Raw genomic sequence first — 12,851 nt, forward strand, 5'->3', positions numbered from 1 at the left:
ATATATATATATATATATATATATATATATATATATACACACATATTTCCTTTTGCAAAAGTAGTTTGTTTCAATCACACAAGAACATGTCATTGTTAGACTATTAAGGCCTTTGCTTTAAATGAGACATGAAATTCACAGGTTTGCATAAAGTTTAATGTATTAATCTAGACTGTGTGAATAAAGATGATTTGTATGGAGAATTTTGTTGTACCAATCTTCAAATTGTAAAATAAAGTGTTTTCAATAACTGCTGTGTAATTTGCTGGTTTTCCTACATAAAATTTGTTGATTAATTAGTTCCTTATTTTCTTTGAAAAAAGGTGGCAACCTTAATTGCTCCTTAATAACAACACACATAATTGCATCTTCTTTTTCACTCACAGAACCCTCATAAAGCCACCGGCTTATTTATATAATAATGCAACATGCTGGTCATGTTCGTGCAAACACTTGAACATCTCTTGATACCATTATTTTGAGCCATTGTTTTTAAAATGATGTACAGTTTATGTGAACAACAAGAAGTTGCCTCCTGCTAGTCATTTTGTCACTGATTATATTATTCTGTGCGAATTTTATTTTTTTGCCTCCTCCTGGAAAACTTTCTGTGGACACTCACGGGCACCACCTATTTAACAGCAAGCCTTGCCCTTATTTCCTTGTGTGAGACACATGCTATATCCTAAAGATGAGGTACTGCAAATGCTTTATTTCTATGCATACTGTGTGAGACACATGCTATTTCCTAAAGATGAGGTACTGCAAATGCTTTATTTCTATGCATACTGTGTGAGACACATGCTATATCCTAAAGATGAGGTACTGCAAATGCTTTATTTCTATGCATACTGTGTGAGACACATGCTATATCCTAAAGATGAGGTACTGCAAATGCTTTATTTCTATGCATACTGTGTGAGACACATGCTATTTCCTAAAGATGAGGTACTGCAAATGCTTTATTTCTATGCATACTGTGTGAGACACATGCTATTTCCTAAAGATGAGGTACTGCAAATGCTTTATTTCTATGCATACTGTGTGAGACACATGCTATATCCTAAAGATGAGGTACTGCAAATGTTTTATTTCTATACATACTGTGTGAGACACATGCTATTTCCTAAAGATGAGGTACTGCAAATGCTTTATTTCTATGCATACTGTGTGAGACACATGCTATTTCCTAAAGATGAGGTACTGCAAATGTTTTATTTCTATACATACTGTGTGAGACACATGCTATTTCCTAAAGATGAGGTACTGCAAATGCTTTATTTCTATGCATACTGTGTGAGACACATGCTATTTCCTAAAGATGAGGTACTGCAAATGCTTTATTTCTATGCATACTGTGTGAGACACATGCTATTTCCTAAAGATGAGGTACTGCAAATGTTTTATTTCTATACATACTGTGTGAGACACATGCTATTTCCTAAAGATGAGGTACTGCAAATGCTTTATTTCTATACATACTGTGTGAGACACATGCTATTTCCTAAAGATGAGGTACTGCAAATGTTTTATTTCTATGCATACTGTGTGATTAGTAGATCACAATGACACATTCCGCTATAGTCTTCGCACAAACACTTTGGAACTATTGATCAGTTTCTTGTTACAAAACATTCTACAAACCTTAGACTGGAGCTTTTCAAGAGCACCTGGAATACAAAACGTTTACTTGTGATGCCATCATACTTAGAGCATTGTTTTAAGGGACAGTAAAGTCTAATTCACTTAATTCTCAAATTTGCTTTGGTCTCTTGATATCATGTGTTGAAGAGTAAATCTTGATAGGCTCAGTATAGCTCAGGAGTGTGCACATCTTTAGCAGCTGTGCTTTGCAACATTGTTTTACATTGTTGCAAACACTGCTGCCATAGAGTGACAAAGATGTGCATGCGCTCCTATGATACAGATTTACTTTTCAACAAAGAATACTAAACCAAATTTGATAATAGAAATAAATTGGAAACTTGTCTGCTTTATCTGAATCCTGAAAGTTTAATGTTGGCTTTACTGTCCTTTTAAGTATGATATAAAGTTCATAGTGTAAACAGTTCTAGAGCCTTTGGAAGGTCATTATAATGATGGAGTCTACTAGCAAAAGTTTACTAAGTCTACAATAAATTTATATTTAAATAACATAACTTTTATATATTTCTAATATTTAGTTTTTGCACTGAAATGACTTAAATACATATTCAAAGCTGAACCATCTATCTAGACATATCAAACCATTTAGTCATGCTTTTGTATAGCATAAATAGTACATTTACCTCATACGATGGATTGTTGCCACAATAATATGGATTGAAAATTCCACGTGATTGTATTATATCTTCTGAAATTTTCCATTGTTGCTTTGCTTCTTCTACTAACTTTCTCAACAATTTGTCCACCTATTTCAAAATGTATTATATATTTATGTTTTTTTCCTATATAGTTCACCAATTTGTCTTAATAACATACATTGTAATAGTCTATATACGTATGCATATGATCTGATATTCAATCATACAGTATTGTAAAATCTTGTTCAATACTTTGCTGGTATTTCTGTGTTTTTAAATGACCCATTAAGGTCTAGATTATGAGTTAAGAGCTATTTATCGCGCCCATGATAACTCCGCTAGAAGTACGTTTTTTGCGCGTCACAAAGTGCGTGTATTACAAGTTGAAAGTACAAAGTTTTTGCTTGTGCGCTAACCCGATGCACACAAAAAGCTGAAGTTAGAATACTGCGACCGCATTAACTTCAATGTAGTGCGAAAAGTGGAAAAAAACTAACACCCTACTGGTGCGCAAACCTGATCGCATATTCACTAACCTGACATAAAATATTAATATTTCACATTCCAATGTTCTTCACATAGCAGAATATCTTCTATTTATTAACAAATACACATTTCTACATATATCTGATGGTATTTTGGTACAATATATATCTATGCCTACACATATATATACAGGGAGTGCAGAATTATTAGGCAAGTTGTATTTTTGAGGATTCATTTTATTATTGAACAACAACCATGTTCTCAATGAACCCAAAAAACTCATTAATATCAAAGCTGAATATTTTTGGAAGTAGTTTTTAGTTTGTTTTTAGTTTTAGCTATTTTAGGGGGATATCTGTGTGTGCAGGTGACTATTACTGTGTATAATTATTAGGCAACTTAACAAAAAACAAATATATACCCATTTCAATTATTTATTTTTACCAGTGAAACCAATATAACATCTCAACATTCACAAATATACATTTCTGACATTCAAAAACAAAACAAAAACAAATCAGTGACCAATATAGCCACCTTTCTTTGCAAGGACACTCAAAAGCCTGCCATCCATGGATTCTGTCAGTGTTTTGATCTGTTCACCATCAACATTGCGTGCAGCAGCAACCACAGCCTCCCAGACACTGTTCAGAGAGGTGTACTGTTTTCCCTCCTTGTAAATCTCACATTTGATGATTGACCACAGGTTCTCAATGGGGTTCAGATCAGGTGAACAAGGAGGCCATGTCGTTAGATTTTCTTCTTTTATACCCTTTCTTGCCAGCCACGCTGTTGAGTACTTGGACGCGTGTGATGGAGCATTGTCCTGCATGAAAATCATGTTTTTCTTGAAGGATGCAGACTTCTTCCTTTACCACTGCTTGAAGAAGGTGTCTTCCAGAAACTGGCAGTAGGACTGGGAGTTGAGCTTGACTCCATTCTCAACCCGAAAAGTCCCCACAAGCTCATCTTTGATGATACCAGCCCAAACCAGTACTCCACCTCCACCTTGCTGGCGTCTGAGTCGGACTGGAGCTCTCTGCCCTTTACCAATCCAGCCACGGGCCCATCCATCAGGCCCATCAAGACTCACTCTCATTTCATCAGTCCATAAAACCTTAGAAAAATCAGTCTTGAGATATTTCTTGGCCCAGTCTTGACGTTTCAGCTTGTGTGTCTTGTTCAGTGGTGGTCGTCTTTCAGCCTTTCTTACCTTGGCCATGTCTCTGAGTATTGCACACCTTGTGCTTTTGGGCACTCCAGTGATGTTGCAGCTCTGAAATATGGCCAAACTGGTGGCAAGTGGCATCTTGGCAGCTGCACGCTTGACTTTTCTCAGTTCATGGGCAGTTATTTTGCGCCTTGGTTTTTCCACACGCTTCTTGCGACCCTGTTGACTATTTTGAATGAAACGCATGATTGTTCGATGATCACGCTTCAGAAGCTTTGCAATTTTAAGAGTGCTGCATCCCTCTGCATGATATCTCACTATTTTTGACTTTTCTGAGCCTGTCAAGTCTTTCTTTTGACCCATTTTGCCAAAGGAAAGGAAGTTGCCTAATAATTATGCACACCTGATATAGGGTGTTGATGTCATTAGACCACACCCCTTCTCATTACAGAGATGCACATCACCTAATATGCTTAATTGGTAGTAGGCTTTCAAGCCTATACAGCTTGGAGTAAGACAACATGCATAAAGAGGATGATGTGGTCAAAATACTCATTTGCCTAATAATTCTGCACTCCCTGTATATATATATATATACATACATACAATTTTATATAGGTATAGATATATACAGATAGTTATAGGAATATCTTTTTATAAATATTTAAAACATATTTCTCTATGTGAAGAACATTGAAATGCAAAATATTTACAGTAAATACATAGTTAAACACTTTATTAAATATGAATAATGCATAAATATGATTTTTTTTTCATGTTTTCAGCTACTTGACAGCAAAGGGCTCCAATGCACTTCTATATATGTATTTATGTGTTTATATGTGTATGTATGTATAAAAATACATAAATACATATATAAATACATAAATACATACTGTATGTACACACATATGCATTTATATATATATATATTTATATATATATATACACACACATACATATTTAGACATGCATCTCTATGTTAAATCACTTTGCATGCTTTTTTTTTTTTCTAACACCTGAGACCTCATATCTTTGAGCCCTTATGCCATTTTATGCATTTAAAACTATATATATATATTATATGGTTATTATGAGTGTTACTGTAATTTTAAATGTATTTTTGATGTGTTTTGTGACACTTTTGTCTCACATAACAGTTAACCAGAGCTCTTAAGTCACACTATTCTGACGCACGTTAAATTTAATTGCGCTCAAGCGATTTAACTTTCAACCTGCAATACACTGCTTCTAGTGTGTGCAAACAGGTGCGATAAACACAATATCACTTGGGTGCAACAGTTAGCTCGCCAGTCATAATCTAGACCTAAAGGGACAATAAACTTACTTTGCTGTAAAATATCTTGAAAAATTATGCTTGCTTTATTCTAGAATACTGGAGTTCCTTCCTCATACTTATTGATGTGAAATCCAATGAAATGTTCTACACAGTGATTATTTAAAACAGAGTGCACACTCATTTACATTTTAAATTACTGGCCACAGCAAAAGAGACCTATGAGTGTAACTTTGATAAGGAGGACACATAAGTGGCACTTTTAAGGGGAAAAAATTATTAATTATATATAGTATTAGAAATTACAGAGTTCTCTTAAAGATTCCCTGGTGCTACCCACTCCTGATAAGTAAAATATGGAGCTAGGAAAGGGAGCTATAGGATGAAGCTATGTCTAAAAAGATTAACTTTATTTCAACAGATTAAAATCGATTGGAGTACCAATTTGACCAAACAAAATATATGTACAAGTGAGAAAAAATTGAATTTTTTTTATATATATATATACTATAAAGTATAGTATATATCCATATCTACTAAGTCCAAAAAGAGCTGTGACTTTTCTCCCCCAGGTGGCAAAAAAGTCCTTGTTTAGGAGGATTCCTTCTCAGGATAAGGAGAAGAACCAGCAGGGCTTTGTAGGTAAAAACTGCAGGAAGATGTCAGAGGAAAATGGCCCCAAGATTCTCGGCCGATAGCTGGATACCTCGGAGTCGGGTGGGGACACCCCTCAAATACCACCAACAGACAAGAAGGAGTTAAACAGGACTTTACAGTAAAGGTAACACGTTTGGGCCCGTATACAGGCCTTTATCAAACTAGAAAAAGAGCTGTAATAACTAAAAAACCTTTTCCGAAATTTAAATATAGCGGCGACAAATCAGAGAACATCTGCTTGTCTCTGATTGGTTGCCATGTTCAAAGTCTCAATCGCTTTGGGCAGCAGTCATCTACCAGGTACGACTAGACGTAAATCATGGCGACCAATCAGATTAGTGCCTACTGCTTCTGTTCATACTTTGAAGGATCAAGTTTTGTCAGTTCCCATTCAGGTCCGTGTGGTGTAAAAACTCGCCAGCCAATCAGGTTAGCGCCTACCACCTCTTTGAAATGAATGGGGAAAAAAATAAATTTAAAAACAACAGGTTTTAAGAGTATTTAACCAACTAAGGATAACTTTTACATCACAAATAGGTACTGGAATATATTGTTTGCATACTCCCCATGGTTAGATGTGAATATGCAAGTGTTTTGATTAGTAATAAGATACTCTCATGAAAATTTAGCTTCTCTTACAAAAACACACAATAGTTGTTATTTTCATTCATCTCTCTTGGGTGTATGCGATTCAATAAATATATCCATTTAGTTTCTGCCTGTAGTAATTAATTTGTAGGGTCTTCACGTCTGATGCCTGTATTTAAATGTTCTAGTCCCCAGCATTTGAGGTGGTTTTTATTGCTATTGTGATACAAATAAAAGCGGTTGGCCACTGTGGTCAATTTTTTATTCATGTCTAAATCTTTAGAGGAATTTCTAATATTTCACAGGTGCTCTGTGATTCTTGTGCCTAAACTTCTTGTAGACATCTCCACATAGAAAAAGTTTCTACATCCACATGAAATGCAATAGATGATGTTTTTGCTTTGGCAGTTCATGTATTGTTTGATTTTCTTAGTGTTCCCAAATCTATCCCTAATCTTTGATATTTTGCACATATGTTTGCATACTCTGCAATGCCCACAACCTATAGATCCACTTTATAGGGGCTTCTTACACTCATACCTTTCATAATGGCTTCTCACACATTTATTTCTTAGGTTTGGACCTCTCCTATATGTGACAACCGGATTTTAGTAATCAGAGATTGGGTGATGTTGTCACTTTGCAGTACATGCCAATGTTTTTGCAATATATTATTGATAACATGTGAATGAGTGGAGTATGTTGTAATGAATCTGATTTCATGGTCACCTATGTTGGTGTGTCTTTTCCTAGAAATCAATAGTTCATTTCTCTTTGGAGGAGTTGTTTTCTGAGTTCTCCTGCTGCCTTTTTGAATGATTCAAGGTCAGAACAGTTCCTTCTCAGCCTCAAATACTTTCCAATGGACAGACCCCTTATAGTTGAAGGGGCATGATTGCTACTTGCTGCCAGCATGCTATTTGTTGCTCTGTATTCTTTCTTCTCTCAGTTCCAGTAATCAAGGATATACACATAGCACCATACTTAGCCATATAAGTTGGCTGCTAATAACATAAGGCCTTACTAGTTGGCCAGATATATAATAAGCCAGGTCCTTTACACACTCATAGTGCCATTGGTAATCTCTCCAAACAAATCAAATGCTATTTGTTGCTGTTGACTTTCTATAATTATTATTATTATTATTATCGGTTATTTGTAGAGCGCCAACAGATTTCGCAGCGCTATTAACAAAGGCGGAGTACAAAAAAAACAGTTATAGGGATCAAATGGGTAGAGGGCCCTGCCAAGAGTTGCACTGTTGTAGTCAGCTCTTGAGAAGGTGATCAACAAACAGCTGGACTCTTAAGCTTACATGCTAAGGGGGTCAGGGGATAGCAATGGAGGAGAGGAACTGGTATAAAGAAAGGTTAGCGTAGGTTGTATGCATCCCTGAACAGTAGATTCTTTAGGGAGCACTTGAAGCTTTTAAAACTAGAAGAGAGTCTTGTGGAGCGAGGCAGAGAGTTCCACAAGATGGGAGCCAGTCTGGAGAAGTCCTGTAAATGGGAGTGTGATGAGGTGACAAGAGAGGAGGAGAGTAGGAGTTCGTGAGCAGAGCAAAGGGGATGGGAGGGAGAGTATCTGGAGACAAGGTCTGAGATATAGGGGAGAGCAGTGCAGTTGAGGGCTTTGTATGTCAGAGTGAGAATTTTGTGTTTGATCCTAGAGGCAAGAGGAAGCCAGTGAAGAGATTGGCAGAGAGGTGCAGCAGATGAAGAGCGACTTATAAGGAAGACGAGTCTGGAAGAGGCATTCATTAAAGGGACACTCAGGTTTTATTAAATTTTCATGATTCAGATACCGCATGTAATTTTAAAAAACTTTACAATTTACTTCCATTAAAAAAAATGTGCAGTCTTTTATATTTACACTTTTTTGAGTCACCAGCTCCTACTGAGCATGTGCAAGAACTCTGACTATATGTATATGCATTTGTGATTGGCTGATTGCTATCACATGGTACAGGGGGAGTGGAAATATACATAACTTTGAAATGTGTTAGAAAAGAATCTACTACTCATTTGAAATTCAGAGTAAATGTTATTGTATTGTCTTGTTATCTTGCATTTGTTGATTATGCAAATCTGCTGTGTTTACTGGTCCTTTAAGGATTGTAAAGGAGATAGGCAGTAGGTGGGGAGAACAGAGAGGACAGAGTTGCAGTAATCGAGGCGGGAGAGGATGAGAGAGTGGATTAAAATCTTAGTTGTGTCTTGTGTAAGGAAGTGTCTAATTTTAGAGATGTTTTTAAGGTGGAAGTGGCAGGCTTTAGCCAAAGACTGAATGTGAGGAGTGAAAGAAAGATCTGAGTCAAATGTGACCCCGAGACATCGGGCATGCGGGGTAGAGGTAATGATGGAGTTGTCGACAGTTATAGAGAGATTGGGGGTGGAGAGTTTTGAAGAAGGGGGGAAAATAAGGAGCTCAGTTTTGGAGAGATTTAGCTTGAGGTAGTGAGAGGACATCCAGTTGGAGATGTGAGAAAGACAGTTAGTGACACGGGTTAGCAAGGAAGGAGAAAGGTCTGGTGCAGAGAAGTAGATTTGGGTGTCATCGGCATACAAATGATATTGTAAACCATGGGACTTTATTAGGGAACCTAGTGATGTTGTGTAGATTGAGAAGAGAAGGGGACCGAGGACAGAGCGTTGCGGTACTCCGACAGAAAGTGGTGAGAGCTTGTTTGGATGCAGTTTGTCTCTGACGTAGAAATGACTATGTTAAGGAAATTGATCTTAGATCTATCATGATTCATAGTGAGTTTTAGGCCCATATCGTTGGAATTTAGGGTATCAACAAATTTATGTAATATCTCTACTGGACCATCCCAAAATAGCAAAATATCATCTATATACCTTGTCCATAACTTTATATGTTTCATAAACTCAGACATATTTTCTTTAAAGATTATATTAGCCTCCTACCAGCCTAAATATAAATTTGCGTATTTGGGGACGCAGGCAGTACCAATAGCCGTCCCACATACTTGCAATCATCTTTGTATGTCTCTCCCGTTGGGATACTTAACCCTCTCTATATAGAAGTAGAGCACATTAAGTACAGGGTGGCTTAATTTGACCTTAGTGAAGAATTAAAACAATGGTCTGACAAACTTTAGAATTTAAAACTAAAAGCTCAGGTGCTAATTCCACTGATTCGTCTTGGTATGAATCCCTTAAAAATCTTAAGAAAACCCTGAAAAAACAAATGAAAAAAAAACAATGGAATTTGGGCATGAACAATTTCTGTATAGACATTAATGTAGTCCCCAGGGGCCTCAGAATTTAACTCTTTCCCGCCTATGATGATTTGTCAGAAGAGTTAAAAAAAAGGGAAATAATTTTAACTGAATGCTAAATAAGACTTATCAAGTTGTTGGTCAAATATGAGACAGAGAAAGTTAAATTAATCACTATTGAAATTAAAAAGGTGACTGCAGAATTAAAACTACAAGAAAATCAAAGAAGAAATGAAGAGATTCTCCAGATTTATATCCTCTAAGAAAGAAAGTAAAATAAGCAGGGGCCTTCTTGATTACCAAAATAACAAGGTTTATATTTGGACTAAGGGAAGAAATTTCAATAAGTCAGATTCTGAAAACTCAGGAAAGGAAAGTGATTCTGATAGCTCAGATAAAGAGAGCACATCTAACCAGTTACACTTAACACCCCCTGTTATCCCCATCCCTTTAGACGTACAAGAAGAAGGCAGAAAGCTAAGAACTGCAATTCACCCCAGACCACAGAAAACCCAAACATGCAGGGGATGATGGAGGGGACAGAGGAAGAAAATTACTAATTATTAATTTGTCTAGTAGGGAATTGTCACCAGTCTATATTTCAATATTGCAGAAGGGCTTAAGTTTTGTCCCTACCAATAGTACAGATAAGTTTGATGTTATCAAGGATGTTAATTTGTTTTTGAGAAAAGTATCCCTTAAGAAATTCTTTAAAAATTATTTAAGGAAGAGGAGGGTAGGCCACCTAGTGAGGAACAAACACTTAGGGACTTAGAAAGTATATTTCTAGAATCAGAATCCAATACTTCAACTAATTGGAGATCTATACTAAAAAATAAATCTACTTTTGTACCCCCTAAAGGTTGCTCCCCTGAAATAGAGACACTTCTTAATTTGGTTTGTGAAGACATCAGTGATTTATCTACCACATCAGTTAACCCTAACATCACCAAGGAAGAAAATATAGCCATGAAAGATATTTAATCTTTGGAGGATGTGGTTATTAAGTCTAGTGATAAGGGTGGAAACATAGTATTGTGGCCTAAAACACACTATGAGAAAGAAGCTATGAACCAACTACTTCACACTAATAATTACAGAAAACCTTTCTCTAATCCTACTAATGAATTCTTGGTTAAATATAACCGTGTCATAAAAGAGGTTTGGCAAGAGGGAACCATAGATGATATGGAAAATGTTTTGCTTATGTCCAATGCTAGGGTAGCAACTATTTACTTTCTCCCCAAAGTACATAAAAACTTACACAATCCACCAAGGAGATCCATTGTCTCAGGAAATGTGTCTCTTTGTGAAAAGGCTAGCAGGTACATAAATGCTAGATTAAGAAGTAAAGTTTATGATCTACCTTCTTACACAAGAGACACCATGGATGTTATAAATAAAATTGGCAACTTAAAACTAGAACCAGAGACAATACTCATCACTTTAGATGTAGAATCTCTATACACAAGTATTAGGATTGATTGGGGGATGAAAGCAATATCATATTTCCCGAACCAAGATGATACCCTTTGCCTAAAAGAGAAATAATTCATTTTATGCCTGTTAAAATTTATATCAACTCACAATGTTTTCCTCTTTAACAACCAGTTCTATTTGCAAGTATGTGGGACAGCTATGGGGACTGCCTGCACCCCCACATATGCAAATTTATATTTAGGCTGGAGGGAGGCTAATATAGTCTTTAAAGAAAATATGTCTAAGTTTACAAAACATATAAAGTCATGGACAAAGTATATAGATAATATTTTGGGATGGTCTAGTAGAGATATTACATACATTTGTTGATACCCTAAATTCCAACGATATGGTCCTAAAACTCACTATGAATCATGATAGATCTAAGATCAATTTCCTTGACATAGTCATTATAAGTCAGAGACAAACTGCATCCAAACAGACTCTTATAGAAAGTCAACAGCAACAAATAACATGCTGGCAGCAAGTAGCAATCATGCCCCATCAACTATAAGAGGTCTGCCCATTGGAGAGTACTTGAGGCTGAGAAGGAAATGTTCTGACCTTGAATCATTCAAAAAGGCAGCAGGAGAACTCAGAAAATGACTCCTCCAAAGAGCAGAGCTTACCACAGAGGTCTCAATTTAAACAGAAATTAACTATTGATTCCTAGAAAAAGACACAGCAACATAGGTGACCATGATATCAGATTCATTACAACATACTCCACTCATTCACATGTTATTAAGAATATATTGCAAAAACATTGGCATTTACTGCAAAGTCACCCCATCACCCAATCTCTGATTACTGAAAATCAAGTTGTCACATATAGGAGAGATCTTAACCTAAGAAATAAATGGATGAGAAGCCATTATGAAAGGTATGGGCGTAAGACGCCCCTATAAAGTGGATCTATAGGTTGTGGGCATTGCAGAGTATGCAAACATATGTGCAAAATATCAGAGATTAGAAATAGATTTTGGAACACTAGGAAAATCAAACAATACATTAACTGCCAAAGCAAAAACATCATCTAGCATTTCATGTGGATGTAGAGACTTTTTCTATGTGGGGATGTCTTCAAGAAGTTTAGGCACAAGAATCACAGAGCACCTATGCCAACCAGGCCCAGACTGGCTTATAAGCTGTGTGAACAGCGATACTTTGGCGCAAAGGGAACCTGCTGAAAAGCAGACTGAAGTAAAAAGTTGTGTCATTGTGTACTTAATTTGCATATCTTACCCGGAATCCTTTGCTGCATTGGAAACAATTTCTTTCAGAGGTTTTCTGTGGGAAAACAAGCCTCTGGGCCTGTTTAGATTTGTTAATGAACTACACAATGAGTTATTTTTTCTATATTTTGTGCGTAGTGGAGGATTTTAAACTCGCCTTTTATCTCCCCCTAATTTAAAATGTTGTTATATATATATATATATATATATATATATATATATTTGTGTGTGTGTATGTATGTGTATGTATATGAATATATATATGTGTATATATATATATATATATATATATATATATATATTATAAATATACAATATATACCAACATGGGCTGCTCTGGCATAAAATGCCTGGGCCTATTTTTGGTCCAAGTCTGGCCCTGGTGCCAACCACT

The 12,851-nt window shown here is 36.1% G+C and overlaps 1 protein-coding gene across 1 annotated transcript in view; it reads right to left on the reverse strand.

Annotated features, from left to right (window-relative positions):
- LOC128647506 (uncharacterized) overlaps positions 1-12,851 on the reverse strand; it is a 179,869-nt gene that overhangs the window by 29,473 nt on the left and 137,545 nt on the right. Inside the window, exon 17 of the mRNA XM_053700290.1 lies at positions 2,289-2,411. Coding sequence (XP_053556265.1) covers positions 2,289-2,411 — 123 coding nt within the window. The remainder of the gene's footprint in view (positions 1-2,288; positions 2,412-12,851) is intronic.

This window comes from Bombina bombina, chromosome 2 (genome assembly GCF_027579735.1).
Source record: "Bombina bombina isolate aBomBom1 chromosome 2, aBomBom1.pri, whole genome shotgun sequence".
NCBI classification, from domain to species: Eukaryota; Metazoa; Chordata; class Amphibia; order Anura; family Bombinatoridae; genus Bombina; species Bombina bombina.